The sequence below is a fragment of the Psammomys obesus genome, unplaced genomic scaffold (genome assembly GCF_907164565.1).
Source record: "Psammomys obesus unplaced genomic scaffold, mPsaObe1.curated_primary_1811, whole genome shotgun sequence".
Lineage (NCBI taxonomy): Eukaryota > Metazoa > Chordata > Mammalia > Rodentia > Muridae > Psammomys > Psammomys obesus.
This window is the reverse complement of record NW_026596100.1, coordinates 1,268,861-1,292,323: the sequence shown is the minus strand read 5'-3', so window position 1 is coordinate 1,292,323 and position 23,463 is coordinate 1,268,861. Positions and strand designations below refer to the sequence as shown.

The following is a 23,463-nucleotide window of genomic DNA, read 5'->3' as shown; positions in this document are numbered from 1 at the left end:
AAAAATGGGAAGAGACAATGGCGGGGTAGCCCAAACTCTCTTTCCTCCAGAGCTGGGCATGTCCCCAGCCAGCCAGAGCTAAGCTTGCAGGCAGTAGCGTTGTATTTATGCGTGGTTGAATGGTGGCCTCCTGACTGCTCTCAGGTCCCACTGTGGGGCTGAGCGTCATGGTAAGGAAGGACTTACAAGGAGGGACCTAGCAGGTTGTGAAAGTCAACTTGAGGCTGTGGGACTCAGTGGGTAGGGCAAATTCTAAGTGGGCAGATTCTTTGCCCTGGATAATGTTGTAGAAAGGGAGGTGGTCAGTGGAAAATGAGGGATCATCTCTGGCCAGGTGCCTTTTGCCTAGGCTCTGGGGTGGTAGTTCAAATGAACACAAGTGTCCCTTAAGAAGATTAGATTTCCAGATTTCCAAGTGATCCAGAGTAATAAATACAAAATGCAAAGCATTATTTGCCAGTGAATAAATACTAGGTTGCTTAAATGCACATAGAAGATAAAAAACTGGGTTTTCAATGTCATTAGAGTTGTTTTTATTTTAGAACTGAAAAAAATAATGACACTGAATTTGGGGTTTATACCTTCTTTGTAGAACTTGTAATTATTCACTCATGTTAACTTTCTAACTTATTTAAAAGAGCTGTTGGTTGTTTTCTGGGTGGTGGCATTGTTGGAGTGAAAAAGGACAAACTGAAAGCTATTCTTAATGTAGCTCTAGTCCTGTTTTAGTTTCTGAGTGTATGCAAGGGAGAGAGAAGAGCTGTGAATTGACCATTTAAGTAAATCAGCTTGCAACTCAGTGTCTTCAGATTATTAAATCTAGAGGTAGGAATATAATTTTATATCACAAAAATTCATCTCATCCAGCTTTGCATAAAATATTATCTTTCTGATTGGCCTCACGTTAATATGCAATTGTAGTTTTTACAGTAATTTAGAGGAAGAAAGAACCAATTCAAGGTAAAAGGGAATACTTGATTAGTCTATTGTATAAGAGCAATAAAAGCTAATTTACTGTTATATTACTCAATATTGAAAGCTGCAAGAAACTCTCAGTTCTTTATTCATTAATTGTAGCAGTATTAGTATCAATTATAGATGAGTTTTATGGAAGGCTTTTCAGTTGATGTCTCTGAGCTTGTATTTTGCCTCACGTAAATATCTCTGACGTATTTTCTGCCTGATTGTTGAAGGGCGAACGAAGTGTTGAAGGCGGAGTGGATGAGTAATCAGTCATTGTAGTTTCTCCATGAAAACTCTTGCGGTAAACTGTCTTTGAAATGCAGTGGTCTCTGCTAGTAACAAGCTTCGGCTGTTGGAAATACAGAGTTAATTTACTTTTACAAAGGTCTGACTGATAAAAAAAATCGTCCTCCTTACTTTGCCTTTTACGTTAGATTATGGAAGGTTTTTATGTTTATTTTGGAGGCTTTACACTGCCCAGAGTGCGTTAATTTTGTCCATAGGTGAGTAATTAGGGATAGCATTGACCTTTGCTGAAATGCAGGCAAGAGGAATCTGGGATGTTTTAAACATGCTGCTTCTAATTGAGCCCTTCAGGGAGTTTCAGTGGTCCTTGTTCCACACACATGAGATCGTAGCACAGAAGTACGCTTGCTTTTACATCTGTGAATTCAGCCTGTGCTGTGTAGGTAGATATAGAATATTAAATCAAACATTATGACGGGAGCTGATAAATCAATATTGTAATCTTTAGTCTTTGCCAAGTAGTAGCATTAATTAGTTCTCAGGCTGCATTCGTTTCCCAGCCTCTGAACAAAGCTCCACAGACTGTTTCAATACAACTCAAGGTTGTATTGAAACAGTCTAGAGACTGCAAGTCAAGGAGCCAGTCAGCACTCGTGTTTTTTTCTTACCCATATTAACTTTTTTAAGACCTTATTTTCACTACAATCACATTTTGAAGTAGGAAGAGCCATGATTTCAGTACCTGACACAGAAGTGCCTTTAAAATTTTGCCTTTCCCTTATTTGATTGTACAGATAGGAAAGACCAATTCCAGGCTGTTGATAGGAAACAAGACAAAAACAACCAGCAATTCTGTGATTTTTCGGGTTCCCTGTTACCTCTTCCATGCTTTGTATTGAGTGCTCACCTCTTCAAACTCAAGACTCTTGGGATGGACATCCTCCTTCAAGGGTAGACAGCAATTTCTTTGCTCCATTCTGGGAATCTAGATATGGGTCCTGGCCCAGTGCTTGACGTGGGGCTCAGAGTCAGTGCACTGTTGGAACAAGGGGGGATTGTTTGCACAGCACTCATACAGACATCTTGGAGTTCTGCTCTTCATCCAGGAGTTTTAGTCTAACATGGAGAAGTTAAATCATCCAGACAGCACTCTTCGATGACAAACCAGCTCAGACGTGCCCTAGAATGAGAAAGTCTTACAAAGAAAACTTGACATTGTATTTCTGTCTGGGCTCCTGCTGTCACACCTGAACATTGCAGGTGCCCAGCATCTGGGAGAGGTCGTCACAGCTGCAGTGCCCTTTTCTGGTGCAGCTGTTTGAGACGACCCTGCTGAAGTGTCATATGCCCCTCCCTAGCATGGTTGTACTTTTCTTTTTTTGTCACTAGCCAAAGCAGTTCTCACAGGCAAACAAATGCTCTTTGGACTTGCTATCCTTCAGGTGTCTTGAATGTGTGGATTTTGGTAGCAGCGAAACAGCCATTCAGCTTGGTTTGGTAGCAGTTGTTTTGCCTCTTAAGAGGAGAAGAAATCATCCCCCACGGGGTCCACATTTTCTGTCACCAGTCTGTGCGGTTGCTGGCTGTGTGGATTGCAGCCTTTGCCATTCTGGTCATCTATCTGGTGGACCTGCGCTTGGGCCTGGGAGTCCTGTAAAAAATGTTTCATACACCCCAAATGCTAATGATTTTGGGGTTGAGGGCCAATTTCCGAGTTACTTGGGAAGTAGTAGGATAAATTAGGAGCCCACGTTCTCTTCTTGGTGTGGAGTAACACTAACGTGTTCGCCTTCGATGTTTAGCTAGTGTAACTTTGTGCGCGTAGAAAATTGCACGACAGCCTTTGGGAACAAAAGCCTATTTTTGGCAGACGCTGTGCTCAGTATGCACATCGTGCTGCAGTCACCCTTGCTTTGTTGCGAGCGTTAGGGCATATTCGCCGTGCTTTGCCTTAGTTCTAACTGATTGGTTGGGTGGGGATTTCAGATATATGGCAGGCAGGTACGATGCTGATCCCAAGTTAGGAGGATAGTACTTGTTAGTACTATTTTAGATAAAAAAACAAAACAAAAAAAAAAAACACCTTTTCTAGAATAAGTCATTGAATTAACTGTTAAATATAAATAACTGTTTTTCTTTTAGCTTTAGTTAATTGTTTTCATTTCTGTCTGAATTTTTGTGCACTATCTGAATAGTTCATCATTTCAGTGACAGTAGGTTTACTTTCCTGTCACCTAAAAAGGAATTTCATTAATTGAACACAATTACTAGGTTTTAAATGTGGTCTTTATTTGAACGAAAGGGCTGAGGGTGTCCGATAGTAATTCATTGGAATGTGACTAAGTTGCAATCAGCCATATCAATTGGACCTTTGTGGTGTATTTGTGTCTTGATTTAGGTTGGTTGAAGACTTTCAATGACTACTTTAGAGACAAGACTCAGTATATTTTTAATAACATGGTCCTAAAGCTGAAAGAAGACTCAAGGAGGAAGTTTATGTGGTCTGAGATCTCTTACCTTGCAAAATGGTGGGATATGATAGATATTCCGAAGAAGGAAGCTGTTAAAAGGTTTGTTTCAAAACTTTTTTTTTAAAATTTAGTAGTATTAAAGATCCGTAACAAATGTGGAGTTTTTAGGTGAATTTTTAGCCTTATAGATGAAATTTAGTATTCTTCTCCTCTTGGATTACATTTATCTTAGTTCCTCCCCAAGAGAGGGAAGCAGACCCTTTCTGTTGGAATCCTCAGTTCATCCTCTGTCCCCGAAATGAGCTTGCTAGGTAGAAGGAGTTATCTTAAGGGCTTTCAGAAGGATCACTGCCTGATATTCTAAATATAATTGTGCTAGTGTCTCTGCCTCTTTTCAACTATGTAATCTTTGAAGACCATGGCCAACATGTCTGAAAAATAGTTTGTTTTTATTTTTCACCAGTAGTTTTGGGTATTTTCTCAAATAAACAAAGGTAGCTGGTTTTTGTTTTGGTGGTATGACTCATTACTGCCTTTTACTATTTTGTAGGGATGTATATGGTCTCCTGAAGATGTTATTTTCTTGTTAGTTCATGACATACAGACCAGCATTTTATGTAGTCAAATTGTTAATCTTTTTTTTTTTTTTTTGGCTGTTGCTTTTGCTGCCAGAGTTAGGTCTTTCTCAAGCTACAGTTAAGGTAAATAGTTCTTTTTTTTTTTTTTTCCTGAGTTTTTAAAATCTTTACTTTACAATTTAAAAGTCAGCCGGGATTTGGGGAAGGGAGGCCTTCTGATCTGAGAGTACTTGTTTTGAAGAGCGTGGCATTGCCAGAGAATATTTGCTCATTGTTTCCACATCACTCCTGACCCAGCAGTCACTGTTCTGAGCACTGCCAATAGTAACTGATAATTCCCTTTTCTTGTTCTCTGAAGTAGCTTCTTGCATTATAGTCCAGGACACTCGCCCCCTGCGGGTCATAGGATAGGGCTGGTGGTCCACCCAAACCAGGCTTCCACCTGCCGAGCCCTCAGCACACACACAGTGCTTCTCTGTGAGTTTTAACGTGTCCATCTTTTCCTCCTGATCAGAAGTGTCATCTGTAGTGCACTAAAGCATACACTGACTTGGTCTTTCTGATCTGTTTCATGGATTTTGATGATGTTCATCTAAAATTACTGGAATTTGATAATATTTCAATGTCTGACAGTTTCAATCTCAGCTTTCTGCATTGAAGAGCCTTTTAATGAGTGACAATTTAATTTTCCCAAAGGTTTTAGAATTAATTTTAAGGTTTTTTCCTTCCTCATCAAAAAGTATCTTTAGATTTTAATAGATTGACATGAACAATTTAAAGTAATTTGAGGAGAATTGATGACTATCATATTCACTGGAGATTATTTTTTCTCACTGGTAATAGTTTTGCATAGTTAGCTAGGGGAGAGATATAGGCTTTGAGGGCATGAGAATAAATTGATGTACTACCATGGTCATAGGAGAAGCCACTCTTCCTCCATGGACAAGTGCTGCCATAGCAACTAGGATTGACAGGATCCAGTTAACACAAGAGAATCTGCAATTCCAAAGGCATACATAATGTATCGTGACTTTCTAAGTTGAAATATTAGCAATGCTTTAGATTAACGTGTTCTCTCATCCCCCTCACACAGGGTGGAGGAGAGGAGGCGGAGACACGGATAGAGAGACAGAGTCCATGCAGACATAGAGGGGGAGGGAGGAAAGAGAGAACACTGAACTGCATTTGTCCATAGATTACAGCTACCTTCCCTCTGCTACCTTTCAAAACTTTGTACTCTTCCAAGTCACATAGAACTGGCATTTGCCTTATTGCCAGCTCCCAAGAGCTACATCTTACTCATTGATACGTATTTTCTAAAAAGACACAGAAAATTTATTGAGATTGCTTAAATTGATGAATATACCCATTTGTAGTTATTTTTGTTTTCAAAATTATTAATCTGTTTTTTTCTTCATTTTAAAAATTAGATTGCCTAAAGCTTTTCATTATTTTTGTTGGGTTTTGCTGGCTCCCACACTGCCCAGAATAAATGTGTAGTATCCTGTTTCTTTTCTGCTCTCTTTGCATGCACTAGCACTAAATGGACAGTCCACTTATTCTAATAGACTTCTGCCTGCTTTCCTTTGAGCACTATTTTAACTATTATTTTCGTTTTCTCATTATATTTTCCCTGAATGCCTGGCAGTTGGACTTAACTATTGGTTTGTTGTTGTTTTGTTTTTTTCTTTTTTTCTTTCTGAAGCATGAAGGAGGATACTTTGCAACTTGTGTCATTTTCCAGTTATATTTATTTCTAGTTAGCTCGACTGTCTAGTGGTCAGAGAGTACAAACTCTACAAGTTTCGCTCTTCTGAGACCAGAGTTGAGCCTTGTATTGGAACCTGAAGAGAGGGCTGTTTTAAGGTTCTTTTTGATGGTCATTGGTTTTAGATCTGTTGTTTTCACCTTTGTACAGTCAGGTCTTCTGCTGTGCCACAGACCCCTTCCTAAAAACCACTGCTATGCAAAAATTGCACAATGCAAGCCCAGGGGCTGTGAAAAAATTGGTAAGTGTGGGCTGGCTGAGCATTCAACAGTTTCCTTAATGACACACAAAAGGAGACCCCATAAAGGCCTATATAGGTTCAATTGGCAAAGAGTTGCATACGTTACCTACGTTACCAAAACAAACAAACAAACAAACAGATATGAAGTGTGCTCGTGGCTGTGGCTGTCAGGAGCGGGACAGGGCTGAGGTGATGTGAAGCTGGCAGGTGTGTGTGTCTGCCGTAAAGCTGGGCAGAGGGTCTGTGTGAGTGCACCTTGCATCATGGTTCATGGAGGCGTGGCCGATATCCCTGTGCGCGCACCCCTGAAGGAACAAACGGGTGGAGCTGGGCAGCCATCTCCTTCACTGCTGCTCCTCAGGGACCAGGCTCTACAGAGACATGGCAAGTTTTTCACTAATGAATCACTCATTGCTTTGGGACAGATTTCCCTCTTCTTTACATTGTTTCTTTGTTTATGTGTTGTTTGTGTATGTAGGCACAAAGAGGTCAGAGGATGACTTGTGGGAGTTGGTTCTCTCCATCATGTTCCTGGGGATTTGAACTTGGGTCATCAGGCTTGATAGTAAGCCCCCTTACTGCTGATTCCCATTTCTAAAGCAAGTATTCATAGCAGAACTGAGAGCCTTTCTTGTTACTGTTTTTTGACCAGCACCTTTCAACTCCCCCTTTTTTTGCTTGATCCGTTGCTCACTTCTTTTTCCACCTATCCACCTACCTGCCCTTCTACCCATTCACCCATCCACCCATCCACCCAGCTACCCAGCTACCAAGCAGTTCTGAAAGTCAGGTATAGAGCAGGGATGGCAAAGCTCTGGGTACTCCCAGGCTATTGATTGTTTTTCATAAGGGTCAGTTATCTCTTTCAGCATTAAATAATTGGTTTTTCTTTTAATGATTAGCATTTCTATCAGTACCATTTTGTCGCTGTTCCTTTTTACTTTAAGGACAGCCAATTTGGAATGGAAAGTATGGAAAGGTTGCGTATGGTGGCCAGGCTGCCTTGCTTCAAATCCTGACCCTTTTCATTACTTTTGGGAAAGTTATTTAATGTTTCTGTGTTCCAGTGTATTCATCAAATAGAATCAACGTTGGGGTTTGTTCTGTTGGATTTTTATGAGGATTGAATTAATATAAATATGATGCTTAACATATTTTATTTATAATTTTTGCAGTGCTGGGAATGGAACCCAGGGCCTCTTGAATGCCAGACAATTCCTCTGCTGCACACTTGTATATTTCCCTAGCCTGACAGAGAGTTTTGTTGTTGTTTTTTTTTTTTTAATTCCTAACACACATTAGTAGTTCTTATTTTTATAACTTTTATTGTCTGCTTGGAATAGTTTTCTTGGACGCTTTATGTAATTTTTAGTCTTGAATTCATCTTGAAAGTCTTCATTTTTTAATAAGAAGTTAATTATAAATTTATGTTACTGTTCTGTCTTTAAAAAGCTTGCTTATATAATACTTCATTGAAGATTTTTTTAAAACCCGCTGCTCAGAAGCTTTTTAACATTTAAGAACATGAAATTCTAAATTTTCATCAAGCCACTACCTACATAGGTACATGTAACTTTATTATTTTTCATCTGTAGCTTGACTTCTTCAACATGTACGTTCTATAGTCCTCAGCTGAATACTGCTTTTGTCTCATTTCTTAGAACACCACTACCAAACTCTTGTCTAGCTGCTGCTGTTGCTGTTGCTGCTGCTTCCTCTTCCTCCTCCGCCTCTTCCTCCACCTTTCTCTTCCTCTTCTTCTTTGTATGCATTTCAGTGTTGGTTTTCTTGCTTTGTTTTATTGCATTTTGGGAGCACCTTCTCAAGGGTGCACCCCCACCCCCACCCTTCTGCCCAGTTCTCTATCGAGTCCACATCTTCCTCACTTTGCCTTAACTTTAAGAATGATTGTCCATAATGCCAAGTGTTTATGTTCACTCCTGATTATAAACAGGTTTATTCATCCCTGGAAATTATCACAGATAGAGTCTAAAGTGCTTAGCAGCTCTTTCTTCTCTGTCCAATTATTGCCAGTGTCCTTGCTGTATTTATCACATGACTTCAACTGTTTATTTTGGGAAATGGTCTTTGAGGTAGAGAATTCAAGTTCTCTACCATCTTGCCCTTCACCAGACAGGTCAGGTAAGCAGACAGGCAGGCTCAGTTATTCAACTTATTGATTTTCAGGACTTTGAATCTTGATTGTTTGGTTTTTCAAAACAGGGTTTCTCTGTGCAGCCCTGGCTGTCCTGAAACCCACTCTGTAGAATAGGCTGGCTTTAAGCGTGCAAAGATCCTCCTGCCTCTGCCTCCCAAGCAGGACTTTGAATCTTGAATGAGATGAGGGTTGAGAACAGGAGGGAAGGGGAACAGACTGGCAACGTCTGTACTTCCCTATCTGGTTCTGTGGACCATGCATCCTGACCTCATCTTCTTCCAGCCAGTCACTGAGCTTGGAGTTTTAGTTTTGTCCTTGATTGTGCCCAGGAAGGTGCTCCCAACACCATTTTTTTGTTTTTTGAGGAAGCTAGGTGATATCCCTACTATGTCTTGTTGGGGAAAGGAATCCTGGAGGCAGTTTTGAGAGTTGGGAATCCAGCAGGGGGGCAGATGAAATAAGAATTGGAGCTGAGGTTGTTAGGAAGACCTGGAGAAGAAATGTCTATCTCTGCCATCTTTCTGTTTTCTTGGTGAAGCTGCTGAAACCTGGACTGGCTTTCTGCATCTCGCTTTTTCTGTATGTGTGTCACCTCTAAGCTCGATAGGAGATGTGGGCTGTGTGCATTATCAGCGAGTCAGTGGAGTCCAGGCATTGTAGGATACTGTGCTTGCTGCTTGCTGTGTTCAGTAAAGTCGGGCGGGCTTGTAGTCCACACTTGGTGGGTCAGGCGTTGTAGAAACTAGTGCTCAGCCTTATGCAGAGCCTTTGGAAGCTGCTTCTTTGGCTTCAGTGGGGCTCAGTGGAGGGAATGGCGCCATTTTCCTTGACAAAAGATGTCATACAGGTATCTCAGAACATTGAGTTTTGGTTTTATTTACGTTGGTTGAAATTCTCTCCCAGTGACAAATACTCACCTGTATTCCATTTTGCCATCTGACTGTGGCTCTGGGACAGGTGTCCTCACCCTTCCTAGTGCACATTCTTCAATACCATACAGTTGTGGCGACTCCCAGCCATAAAGTTATTTTCATTGCTACTTCATAACTGTAAGTTTGCTATTGTTATGAATCATGATATAAATATCTGGGTTATCCTAAGCGACCCCTGTGAAAGGGTCCAACCCCCAAAGGGGCCTCAGCCCCCAGGTTAGAACCTCTGATCTGGAGCAGTGGCATTTGTTTCCTTACTTGAACACACCATCCAGAGGGGGCTTGTTGCCTAAGTAGGCCACCCTCTGTGTGTTTTGTAGCAAAGTTAATCCTTCAATTTTTGCTCCCACTATTTATAACTTTTAATAGTGCTTAAAATAGGTGACTGATAACATTTTTGACTACGGTTGAAATGTCTGTATAATTTTTTTTCTCTTTGATGAGTCAAAAACCTAAACCTGAATGTACAGGTTGTCTGCTTCATCACAGGCCTGTGGATTCCCACACAGCCCACTGAAGCCTTCCTTGTTTCCAGAGAGCACTAGTTGATGAGGAGCTTAACAAATCAGGGAAGCTTTCCCATGAGCACCAGCAATAACCTGTTGCATTCTTCCCCCACAGTGGCACAGCATTAGGCTTCAGAAACCTTTAAAAGGGGAAATCAAGTTAACTAAGGACAGATCCATGCAAACAGCATCGCACTTATCTATTGCTTTTTGTAATTCAAAATAATTTAATCAATTATAATTGCAGTGGTCTCTCTGAACACGTGTCTGGGGGATTTAAAAGAAACTCCCTTCCATAAAGTCATCAGCGCACTCTCTGTCTGCGCTTGCTTTGTTTACCTTTCTGGCTTTTTATGTGGACACTCTTGGCTACTCGGGGAAATACTGCCTAATGTTTATGACCCACTGAAATGTGAAGCAGCTGACCAATGTTTGATTCTGTCAACCATTGTCCCTTAGCATTTCCTTTGACTGGCTTAGTTCCTCCGTGGGCTCTGAGGCTGTGGGGTGGCTTGGCTCCTGCTGTCATGACCCGTATTTCCAGAAGTGCCTGGAACCTGGAACACTGATGTTTACCCACGTCATGACCAGCCTTACTGTGTTGGTTTTTTTTTTTTTTGTTGTTTTGTTTTGTTTTGTTTTCTTTTTATGGTGTGAAACATATATTTCATGTCTGCTGCACATCAGTCAGTGAAAGCTTTTTATCATATGAATGTGCTTTATTACTTTTCCAAGAAGCCATAGTCTTTTCATCTAATAGTTTAAGCATCCTATTTCATTTTCTCCAGTTTTGCATTTAAGTAAAAACTTCATTGAGTTCAGAAACATTTGCTGCTACCTGCCTAACTACTGAGACTCAACTCATGCAGACTTAACTGATGCACACTTGGGGTTTTCCCAGAAAAATGGGCCATTAATGCTCTTACAGAGACTCATTTATAATATATTTATACAGGTTGGATTTTACGGTGTTTAACCAAAGGCTGCTGTAAAATTTACAGAGCAGGGTGAAGTTAGTGTGTCTTGTGAAGTTTACAGTCAGTGGCAGTTGAGATTGTGTGAGGAGCCTGCAATGTTTCTTCGGACCTCAGAGTGCTGCATGGAGAGCCGAAGGAGCTGGTTTCTTCCTTGCCTGTGAGGTGACACTCTCTTTATTTGGGGATGCCCATTCACTGTTTTCTTTTATTTTGTTCTTTTTCTTTTACTTTGTTTTGGAGATAGACTCTCTTCCTGGTTGTCCTGGAACTTGCTATTCGACTGTGCTGGCCTTGAGCTCTGCCACCTCTGCCTCCAGGATGCTGTTGCCCAGTATTTGAAGTACTCCTGGGCCTAAAGCCCAATCTTGACTTCCTTTGTCTTCCCTGGTTAATGATTTGGTAAGATCAAAATCCTATTGAGCATGTGCCACTGTGTTCCAGACATGTTGATGCCTTGGCACACCTCTGGCTTTACTGCATGAGGCTCTCTTTATCCTACTTACTGGGGTGGAGAAAGGACCAGAGTTGGGGTGTTCCCCTACAACTCAGTGCCCCTCACCGTTGTGGCTCTTTGCTTTTCAAAGCTTTTGGGCCATGCCCAGTTAGGTCCAAATCTCCATCGGTTCTGGTTCTGCCTGTTGGTCCTTCTCGGACCCAGACTTCCCAACCCCAGCTGTCTTCCTGCTGCCAGCCCTGCCCGTTCACCAGCAGTTTTCTCACCATGTTGCTTCTAGGCTCTGAGGTGCTTCAGTCAAAAATGCTGTCCAGCTTCGACACTGTTCTTGTTTAGCTTTCTTCCCGGGTGTCTGCCTCTGACCCCGATTACCTCCCACTTTCCATTTTGCCCTTAGGCATGCTTCAGTCACTTTCAGGCCAGCACGGCTCTAGACTTCTGGCATGCTGCACCACTGACGTCTTCATATGTACACACAGTGTTGTTTTATGCATTAAGTAATTTCGTACCTAATCTTTCCCATAACTCAGGTAAAATATCACCTCATCTCCGAAGCCTTCCCCTACTTACTGTGTCATTCTTCATTCAACAAACATTTACTGTGTTAGGAGTCAAGGTAAGCCCTCAGTGACTAGTCAGGGCAGTTATGTTTCCAGTGAACTTTGAAAGCATGTAGTATTCAGGATGAAATCTGAGGGTAACTAAAACTAGCCGGTCAAAAAGCGGGTATGAGAGCATGGGGAAGGAATTCTAGGTTCCGAGGAGAAGACTGTGACTAAAGGCCAAGGATTGGCAAGAACTTGGCACCTCAAACACCTGAAGAGATTGGTTAGGCTACATCCCTGATGAACAGGATCTGCAGAGGCCATTGGAAGATGCCAGTCCAGGGTGTCATGGTAAAAGGTGGATAGCGGCAAAGGCGAGGGAGAAGGTGGGGCAGCTGGAACACTGGAGTGGCTTGCGGTTGGAACTTAAAGGGGATGTCCTCCAGGAGTTTCCAAATGAACATACGTGTCGCGTGTGAGGAGCTGATCTAGAAATTAACCTGGGAGAAATGAAATCTTATTCACAAAGACTTGTGCCACATTTTCACACCAGACTGGAAATAGTTCAAATGTCTGTCAGCAAGATGATGGACAAAAACAAAAACAATGCTACTCAGCAATAAAAAATGAATTAATGAAATACATTTCTTTTTGGGTTTTTTTTTGGGGGGACAGGATTTCTCTGTATAGCTCTGGCTGTCCTGGAACTCGCTTTGTAGACCCAAAGTCAGAGATCAGCCTGCTTCTGCCTCCTGAGTGCTGAGATTAAAGGCATGCACCACCATTACCTAACCTTTAAATGCGTATCTTGAAGAACTTTTAGAAAGTCCTTTATGAAGGAGACTTAATCACTGCCAGCGGCTGACCCTGTTCTTGTCCCTTGCTAATGCAGAGCACAGCGTTTATCTTTGGTGTTAGTGCTTTCTGACTGTTCTGAGTGACTCTGGGCGCATGGCAGTCTACGGTTGGGTAGATCCTGCAGCTGCATGTGTGAATACCTCTTTCCACACGTCTGCAGCTTCACAGACTGTTACGCAGCCTCCCGCTCTTTATAACCTGACAGGTGTGACTCGGCATGCCACTTTCCATTGGGCTTGTGTTTCCATCTGAATGAGGTTTCGTTTCTTTTTAAGAGGTCAGTTATTTTTGAAATCTCTGACACTTATTCTTTCTTTTCCTCTTGTGTTATCACATTTTTCTTACTGGCAGGGACTTGTGAGTGTTAAATGACAGCGAGGGAATTCCTGCCCTCCTGGAGCTTATGTTCTGTTGGAGAAAAAAGACAGCGAGCATGCAGGTGTTTAATGAGTTTCAGTTATGAACGTCATGAAAGAGCCTTTAGAGTTTATGGAAGGTAATAGCTCTGTTGACATTTGGTAGGATATGATGGTTAGTGGTGAGCTCATCCGGGCCACTTAGATCAGTGGTAGAAGGGAAGATGTGGATGAGAAGTTGAGGGGAAGGAACAAATCCAGAATGCAAAGAGGAAAGAGTAAGACAAATGAATCACTTTCTCTTTTTCTGTTACACTCAATCTTTGAAGTCTGGCATCCAGACTATTAGAAAATACAAGCCATCATATGGGAGTTTAAAATAAGTCTCACTTGCACTTTCCCAGTAGGTACCACACACAGAAAGAGTGTGCATCAGCTGGTCTGGTTAGCAGATGTCTTCAGGGCATGAATTGATTCTGTGGGAGACACCATCTCTTTTTACTTTTCCATTTAACTAATTTTGTATTTAAGAATGGAACCCAGCATGCCATCTTACATTATTTCCTATTTCCCCCAATGTATGATTACAAATTCATCTCATTTTCTCATGTGAAATTAATTTGTGATTCTTTGAAGCTTGCTAAATGATGCATTGTTTGCTACTAAGTTGTCTGTAACAATTTTCCCATTAGGGAGAGAAGCTCTTTGAGTGTATCCGTCTGTGTGTGACCAAATTCCAAATGTCTGATGAGTCTACGTGGAGGAAGACATGACACTCACTAAAAATGATTTACAGCTTCTTGAGCAGGAAATTCTTCAGTGTAAAATCTGTGTCTCAGGCAAAATGAGCAGTGGCAGATACACCCAGCTTACTTTCGATCAGTTACTTCTTTAAGCGTTTTATGCCAAATCCCCTGGCACTGGAGTAGAAATGTGGAGCTATGGTTAACGTCTTCTATGAGGCAGCTAGCCAGCGCTGTAAAAAGTGAAGTGTAAGTCGTGGTGATTTTGAAAGTTAGGTGCTACCCTCTAGACCTTTGAATTTCTTCAGTGTGCATTCTCCCCTTCTCATATTTGCGTGCAGTGCTCATGTTTTTCAGTTCAGATTATGATGTGTACATTGAACAGTTTGTCAGAAAGCAGAGAGCCTTTCAGTGGAGAGTAAGAAATAGGCTTCAAGGAGGCAGGCATGCATTGTTTGGCTGTTTCCTCTGCTTTTTATGGAAATGCTTCATTTGACGCTGTTGACCACTAAGTACGCAGAAGTGCCTATATTTAAGTCAGTGTTTCTGTAGATGCAGGTATTTCCCGTTATTTGTTCTCTTTAGTTTTTAAGTCTGGAAAGTGCAGTTGCAGTCTGATTTTCATGTGGCTGCAAACGATTTTAAGTGTGATACTTCTTTTTTGGTTCTTATTGATAACGGTGAATGGGCGAATGGTTGCACAGTGGGTTATTTTGTCTACTTCAGTCAGTATGTCAAACCAAATCTTCCTTCTTATGAAAAACTTGGTTTTATAATATTTTTTCCTCAATTCTTGTGGATGATTCAAAGGGATACATAGTAGGAAACAGATGCCGCCATGGGACAGGTGAACTTGCTAACCTGGTTATTTCTGTCTCTGTCATGGTATTAGGCGTGTGGCTGCAATAGTTAAAATCCATTGTTTTCTTCCACTCAGTGTTCTCTCTTGTCTGATTAAATAAACTATGCTAAGGTAACTGAAATTGTTCTTTTTTTTCTGCCATTCTCTTGTTCTGATTTTGGCCTGCTTATGCAGATTTTCTTTTTTCCTTTTTCTTCTTCTTCTTCTTCTTTTTTTTTTTTTTTTTTTCTTTGAGACAGGGTTTCTCTGTATAGTCTTGGCTGTCCTGGACTCACTTCAAAGATCAGGCTGGCTTCAAGCTCACAGCATTCTGCCTGCTTCTGCCTCTCTGAGTGCTGGGATTAAAGGTGTGCTCCACTGACCCGGCTGCAGATTTTCTTAAAAGCCTGGATGAGCACACACTGTGGTATAGGAAGTCCCTTGGTTCCCATGCCATGATCTTGGCTTTTTCATGTGATCCTTTTTGCTAGTCTCTCTGATGACTAATTAACAGCAGTATTTGGACAGCCCACCCCTCTCTCGGCTTTATAGTCTGATCAACCTTTTTGTCTCTTCTGTCATAGTTATGGTGACTTTAATGCTTTTTACGAACTATGAAGGCCAGCTTCTCTTCTTGACTTTTTTGTAGATGTTTTTCACAGATTTATTTAACACTTCTTATCAATTCCATTTTCTCTTCCCACCTGACCTTTGACTCTCCTTTTGATTTTCTTTTTAAAGATTTCCTGTCAATCCTTTTTTCCTCTCCTTTCAGTCTGTGAAACTGATTTTTATCCAGGAGTCATTTCCTAATCTAAGTTTCCATTGATTGCAGTCAATCCCCTTTGGAAACACTGCTGTCACCAACTACCTCAGACTGAATTATGTCCATTACTGCAAAGCCGCTTCTCCCTTCTCACTCCCAGTGTTTATTAACATCACTATTAAACACCTGGGCTTGGGAACGTCCCGTCATCTTTGTGCTATTACCAGCATTTGTTTCTCTTGCCTCATACCTGTTTTCCCACAGATAGGTTTTTATGAACCCTCTTTGCTCCTCTTCCATATTTTCTACTGCTGTCTATGTTATTGAAACTCCATTCTAACCAACCTTATCCTTGTTGATTTATTTTATGCCTGAGCCTGACCTAATTTAAACTGCTCGCTAATTACTAATACTAAACGGAGACTGTCATGTGCCTGTTTCTCAAAGCAGGCTTCTGGGTGCCAGGCATTTAACGGCACATGCTTGTCCCCGTTCTCCTGACAATTGCATTCTGCGGGCAGGTAGGAGGGAGGGCAAACAGCAGACAGGGATAATCAGGTAACTTTGGTTTGTGATAAAGGGTAGATTGTCATACAGAGAGGAGGTAGAGGGGACTGCTGAATTGCCTTGGGACTCAATGGAGATGTCTGGATAACTTACAATTGGGTTGAGGCAGCAAGGCAGCTGGAATCATCCAGGTTGATGAAGAAAAGCTGCATGAAATTGCTTGTTAACATTTAGTCAGAAAAAGGCTTAGTCTTTAGAGTAACCATTGTGCATTACTAGAACTCAGATGTTCCATCAGAGGGGCATCCGAGGCTTCCCCAGGAAAGGGATTTGTTAATAACAAAATTACCTTGCTGTATAGAATGTGTAATGTTCTCGTTGGTTGACTATTCTTGGAAATTATTCAGGCCTATAGGATAGGAGGGTTTAGCAAAATAAATCTGACATAGGTTGAAAAGGCAAAAAACAAAAAAACCAAACAAACCGTCTTTGGAATATTTTTTTTTCTTCCATTTCACTTTAGTTCTTATTAACTTGCAATTTCTCTCTAGTCAAGCCCAGCACATAATTTATTATTAAGCAGTTATATCTGAAAATTTCCATAGTATGTGTGTTGATTAGGCTAGTGAAATAAAGAGATTGAAAGCATGTCCATGTTTGATGGGTGGGGGTTACACTGTAGTCCACGCTTACATCTGTGGGTACCGACATCTGATGCCCAGTGGTCAGGTCCACACCGCTACTGGAACGTGGCAAAGTCAGACATAAGGGTCAGTAAAAACAATTAACTGGGTTAAAAAAGCCTGTTTTCCACAAGAAAGGGAGGGTACAGTGTGGTGGGCTTAGTTGTGTTCTTACATAAGTGCAGGTTTTAGAAGGTCCAGTGCCTTTTTGGTCATGTCAACATGATACTTAGCTTCCTAGCTCCCTAAACCTCCAGGCCCCTCAGTCTGACAGCCTGTGATGTCGGACATGCAATCTTTGATCTCTCCGCTTTCTCAGATGCTTTTCAAATTTCCAGTACTTCATAATTTTCTTTCCTTCTCAAAGAAAGACATGTTAATAATTAACAATTATTAATCACTGTCTTGTATGGTATTTTGCAAAGGAATACTCAACAGATGAATAACAGTAATGGTACAGCTTTTCAGCCAATCATTTTTAAAAGCTGTATAGCCCACATTTTCCTAAAGCTGAACCACAGTGGTTATTTACTGTGTTTACTGGGCAGTGTGCTTAAGTCCCTTAACTGTGTCCTAAGGACAGAGGTAAACACCACTTTCTGATACTGGTGTACTGAAACAGACACCATCCTTGAAATGACAGTGAACACCAAACACATCGCCCAGTAGAGCACTTGCCCAGTGCTCTCTGAGATTCAGAAAGAAACCATTTGGGTCTCGACATCAGGAGTCTTGTATTACCTGTGGGGGAAAGTGTCCTAGGAAAAGAAGGGTCACCCAGGACTCTTCACTGTAGGCACTTCATCTCTGGGCCTGGAGTCAAAACTCAGTGACTTGTTTAAAAAATGTTTTTCTACCTCCTTCACGTAAGTATTGGCTACATGTAGAGATTGATCTTAAATGTTTGTGTTTTAGTTTCTTCTCTGAACTTTGTTACCTTAACCTCTATTTGTTTTCTTCCTAGTTTGCTACAGGGAGGTCAGCTTGAGATTGTGACAGGCGGCTGGGTTATGCCTGATGAAGCCACTCCACATTATTTTGCCTTAATTGACCAACTAATTGAAGGGCATCAATGGCTGGAAAAAAATCTAGGTATGTATGTGTGGCGCCCCTTCATTTGGGCTGTTCTGGAAGCTATGCACAGGGGACCCGAACTAGTGTCCCTCATAATTGTTGATAATTCATTCTTCTTTATTATGTCTCAGTCAATCACATAGACATATGGTTGTTTCATTTAAGGTCATCAATCATGCCTGTTATTTTATTTATTGATTGTTGTTTCATTTGTTTATCAGTTTATGTTTTAATTATATATTAGTTAAGACTTAATCACAGGAGGCAGAACCCTATTATTACCTTAATACATTGAAGATGGGAGAGTAGAAAAAGCAAAGGTTTGCATTTATTATATCATGGAAAATCCTGAAGATCCAGTGTTAGAGCAGCTCCAGGCATGGTACCATCCAGGACTGGTAACTTACGCTGTTGAGACTGTTATCTTGGGTTCACCTTGCTTGTCCATTGGTCTTTATCCAGTTTTTTCTAAGCCGTGTATAAGAAAGATGGCTCTAGGCAGCAGAAAGGCTCTGCCTCTCCAGCTGTTCAGTTTAGCAACCAGGATAAAGTATTTTTCCTAATACTTTATCTCATTGGCCTAACTGAGCCAGGTGCTTGTCGCTGAGGTGCAGGTCTTGATGGCAGTGGTCTCCATGGAGATGGCTGGTGGGGGCAGTGTTACACCTGAACCGTGATAGCAGGTGCTCAGCGTGACTGGACCCATGGAGGAGGCCGCTGGGCCGTCAGATCAGATGTTCTCTGCAGTTCTTTGAATATAACCTATGCTCACTGGCATCCTCTTTATGCCTGATAGTGCATTTTGCAACAGGACATGAAGCTCTTTTCAAATATTTCATATCTCGCTATGGCTTTTATGGTTTTCTTTATGATAAGCACGCATGACTTTTATTGAAATTATTTCTGGATAATTTATGATTTAATTTTTTTTTCTGTTAGGAATCAAAATCTCCCCTGTTATATTTATTTCCTTTTTATTTTAACACAGTTTAAAATCTACTGCAAAGTTATCCTAGAAACATCTGCACATGCCAGTTGCTAACATTTTGACATACTTGCTTCATTTTTTTTTAATTTTTTTTCCATACCGCTGTTGTGGTGGTAATTGTTTTTCAAAGCTTGGAGAATATAGTGTGGATACTGCATCTGTGGAGATGCGTTGCTACAGCTGAGATTCTGACTGTAAAGACCTTGCTGTGTGTCTGCTCTTGGCTGCTGCGGAGAGCACTCGGGGTTTTTAGAGTGACTCACTGCTCTTCAAAGCACATTGTGGGTTTAGCATTTGCTTCCTTCAGGAAGCTGGAACCTTAGTGAGTGTGCTCTTGAGTGAGCAGCGCCCAGTGGACATCCTGGGTGCTGAATGTGTGATGAGTTTCTCAGTTGATGGCTGCCCTGCATGCTCTTAGAATTTGGTGCTAGAAGAATGAAGTGTGTGTGCAAGGCAGACCCTTTGGAAAGCCATATTTCCTCCTCTAGACCTCGGTCCCTGTGCCTTTTATCTTTGAAGCCTCTACTCTGTCCGTTCTCAGTCCTAAGTCGTAGCCCTGTGACAGAATTCCGAGACTCAAGCTTTGGCAAGTCAGCAAACCTTGTGTGGGCAAAGGTTCAGGCCTGCACCGGATGGCCCTTTTCCTTAAATATTGAAATATGTTGTAGCCAGGAGGTTCACTGTGTATAAACCTCACTTGTGGATTTTTCTCAATGTTTAGCTTTTGCTGAAATATAGCTTAGACATAGTACAAAGAAAGTATAAATCTTACATTGAGAGGTTGGTGAGTTTCGACAGATGCATGCTCATTTCATATAGTACCCAGGAACACTCTCTCACACCCTCATCTCTTGCCTCCCAGCCCAAGGCTTCCTGATTCCTGCTACTGCAGAGGCTTTTTGAACAGTTCACAAATAGATTCACAGAGTACTCCTTTGCATCTAGTCTCTTTGCTCTGTATAATTTTGTCTTCCAACTCGATCGAGACAGATTTTCAGATAGTAAAGTACACTCATTTAAAGTCTGCAGTTGGGTGGTGTGTCATGCTCATGGAGTTCCACAGTTACCATGATCTGCTTTTGGAACTTACACATCTGCACAACAAACCTCATGTCCATTAGCGGTCACCTTCCTTGTGTCCTGCCTGCCTCTGTCCCAGGCTCCCTCTTCCCTTTTTAAATGAGCCTCAGTAGCTCTGGGGAGGGGTTCTAGAATTCCCCACAGATACACGAGGTACCTGCAGTAAAATGACGTAGCATGTACGTAAGACCACTACACTTACTTCTTTCTGCATATTCTAAACCAGTCTCTATTATAATATTAGTAAAAATGCACATGCAATATTAATAATGTTTAGGCAAAACAAAACAAAAAAAGTCTGTGCACATTCTGCTCAGGTTCAGTTTTTTTCCCCGAATATGTCTAATTTTCTGGTTCTTTGACTTTACAGCCAGTCAAAGCACTCATATACATAAAATATAAATCATACAAGCTGTGATTTGGCATAGTAAGATGTTGTCCAAACCAGGGTTTGGGTTTTATGTCTGTGATCCACTTTGAGTTAGCCTGTGGTGTGGTTGGATGGAATTCCATGTTCATTCTTTGCTGATGCTCCTTTGTCTGAACACCCCATTGTAAACATTCTTCTTTTCCTCTTGAGCTGTCCTGGCACTCTTGTTGACAGTGTCTACCCTCATGCCAGTACCACAGTGTCTTGATAATTAGTTGTGTTTTAAAATGTGGTATTCAGAAATATGACTATTCCAACTTAAAAAAACAAAAACAAAACAACTTGTTTGACTCCTTTCTGTTTATTTGCCTTGAATTTTAGATCACTCACTCACTTTTCGCAAAAGAACTAGCTGTGTTTAGGGATGCAGCTCAGTAGGTAGAGTACTCAGCAGGCGCAAGGCTCCACTTCACTTCTTAGATCACTTCAGGAGGGCAGCGGGGTGCACACCTCTCGTCCCAGCACTCGGGAGGTGGAGGCAGAGGAGTCAGGAGTTTGAGGTCATCCTTGTCTACCCAGTATATTCCACGCCAATCTGGGAGACATAAACCCCTGTTGACTTGTAACTGCCTGTAACCCCAGTGCCAGAGGATCTGATGCCCTCTTCTGGCCCCTTTGGGTACCTCAGGCAACTTGTGCACATACTTCACAAGCAGTCAAAGCACTCATATACATAAAATAAAAATGAAAAATACAAGCTGTGGTTTGGGTAGGAATGTATCGAATATGTTGGTCAAACAAGAAGCACTGCAAGGTTACCCCACGGCAACCCCTGAAGCAGGAAGGTGAATCTTCCTTCCATTCATGTAGCTCTGCAGTTCCCCTCAGTGATGTCTTCACAGTTTTGGTTGTGAAAGTCTTGCCTCTTTGTTGAATTTGGTCCTAGGTGTTTTATTTTGTTAGAGGCCACTGTAAAGGGAATTTGTTTTCTTGATTTCTGTTAGGAGTAGTTGTTGGCCATGTGTATAACTCTGTGTATTGATTTTTGTATAGTGATCTTCTATCTTGCCATGACCAGAAAGTTTTTGTGATTGGTTGTTGTATTTGTTGTTCACTCCTTTTCATGGCTGAGTAACATTTGATTTTGAAGCTAGATTCCTGTTAAATGTTTGCAGTGTGCTTCTGGGTGTTAGCTGTGTGACACAGGCTCTCATGCAGCTATGTGTCAGCTCTTTTTAGGCGTGTGCTTCATTGTCAGTGATAAATACTGAGTGTAGACTCTCTGGGCACACTGTGTTTAACTTTATAGCTACAAGGAAGCTTTCAAACTGCTTTTACTACTGGACACTCGACCAGCAATGAATTTGTTTCATATTTTGGCTGACATTTCTTGTGCCAGTCTTTTCAAGTAACAATGTCAGTAGAGATAAATGATTTTATTGCTTCATCTTGTATTTCCTTCACAGCTGAGGCTATTGGGTACATTTTTGTTTTTATTGCCCATTGTTTTGCCTGTTTTGAGGTTTTTAAGTCTTTCACTCTTTCTTTTCAGTTGGGCTGTCGACTTTGTGTATTCTTTATTTTGAATCTGAGCTATTTCTCATATGCTTATGAAGATTTTCTGCCATTTTGTGATTGTTCATTTGTTGTTTAAGATTTTATCACTCTTTCTGTCTCTGTCTGAGTCTCTTACCCCCTGCTCTCTCTCTCTCTCTCTCTCTCTCTCTCTGTGTGTGTAAGTGATATGTGTGTATTTGGTGGGTATATAGTAGTCAGAGGACAACTTTCAGGCGTTTGTGCTCTCCTTCCACCTTGAGCTCTGGGGTTGAGCTTGGGTCATCAGGCTGGCACAGTGAGTGCTTTTACCTGCGGAGCCATCTCACCAGCCTATGGTTTTTTATTTTTTAATGGTACCCATGTTAGCTTCTTTTTCTGTTGCTGTGATAAAATACTCTTGACAATTCAGCTTTAAGGAGAAAGGATTTATTTTAGCTCACAGTTCCATGTCACAGTCCATTGTGCTGGGAAGTTGAAGGAGCTGCTTGGAGCAGTTGCTCGTTTGGGTCCACCATAAGAAGAGAGCAGTGGATACAAACTAGTGCTCAGCGTACTTTCCCACATACATAGCCTAAGCCCTAGCCGACAGTTAAGAGGCATCTCCGCCCAGAAGTTAACACACGCAAGCGGATCCCCACAGGTGAGATTACGGGCTGTCGCCCAGGTGATTTTAGAATCTGCCATGTCTGCAGTGAACACTAGGCATGACGGTATCTTTCTTCTTTCTTTTAATACTAATATTTAAGAAAGCTTTTGATTTGTATGTGTATATAACTCTATAAATCTAACAAGTTACTTTATCTTTTTACTGCTGCTAATATTTTATATAATTTATTAAATATAGTAAGTATGTACTGCCTTGAAAATGAAAATTACCCATTTAATACAGTTAGTGATTAGACCAAATCTTCTGTAGTCATCATGTTAATAGTGACACTTGCCTTTCTTATTTCTGATATTTAATGAAATTGCTTAGAGACACTAAATATATTATCTATGATTTTATGTAGATCTTTGTTGATAGTGTTGAGAAAAAAGTTTTTAGGAGTCTTCAATTTGCAGTATTACTGCATTTCTTTCAGATCTCTGTTAACATTATGCGGTTTTCTAATCTGTTCTGAGTGAGTGCGATGGCTGTTTGCTCAATTAAAAAGTCATTGACTTCCAGAGGAAATCCCTTTTGGCTTGGGTGCTGTGGAGTTCAATCTGTTTAGAATGCTTTTTGTCTTATGATTTTTATATTTGTTTTCATAAGCGAGATTAGATTTCTTTCTTAATGTGCTACATTTATGTGAATTATTTATTGGTTTAGGATATTTAATATAATAACTAGTCAGCATTGTACCCTTTACATGCCAAGAATTTTATGGGCATTTGAAAACCTTTCTGCAACAGTTTATGCTCACAGAACTTTCTGGTGTAGGTAGACTTTTTAATTATGCTAAAAATATTTCCATAAATGTAGATATAATCTGATTTGATTTATGTCTAAAATGGCAATTAAAATTGTTTTATGAGAAGCCAAACCTGACTAAGATTTTAATTATTTATAATATAAAGTAATAATTATGTATAGTCATCTTTGCATTAAATAATACTTTTATATAAAAAGTATTGGTATTCCATGTAAGAAAGTTAGGACAGTAACATTTCAGTACAATACAAGAGGAAATAGAGAATTTGCAACTGTGAGATACTAGTATAATGATCTGAATTTCCTATATGTTATTAGTATGAAAGTTTGGGTTTTTTTCTTCTTTCTTCCTTCCTTCCTTCCTTCCTTCCTTCCTTCCTTCCTTCC

At 40.8% G+C, this 23,463-nt stretch overlaps 1 protein-coding gene across 1 annotated transcript in view; it reads left to right on the top strand.

The window, feature by feature from the left end:
* Man2a1 (mannosidase alpha class 2A member 1) overlaps positions 1 to 23,463 on the top strand; it is a 134,387-nt gene that overhangs the window by 10,429 nt on the left and 100,495 nt on the right. Inside the window, exons 2-4 of the mRNA XM_055628377.1 lie at positions 1,194 to 1,225; positions 3,554 to 3,779; positions 17,558 to 17,685. Coding sequence (XP_055484352.1) covers positions 1,194 to 1,225; positions 3,554 to 3,779; positions 17,558 to 17,685 — 386 coding nt within the window. The remainder of the gene's footprint in view (positions 1 to 1,193; positions 1,226 to 3,553; positions 3,780 to 17,557; positions 17,686 to 23,463) is intronic.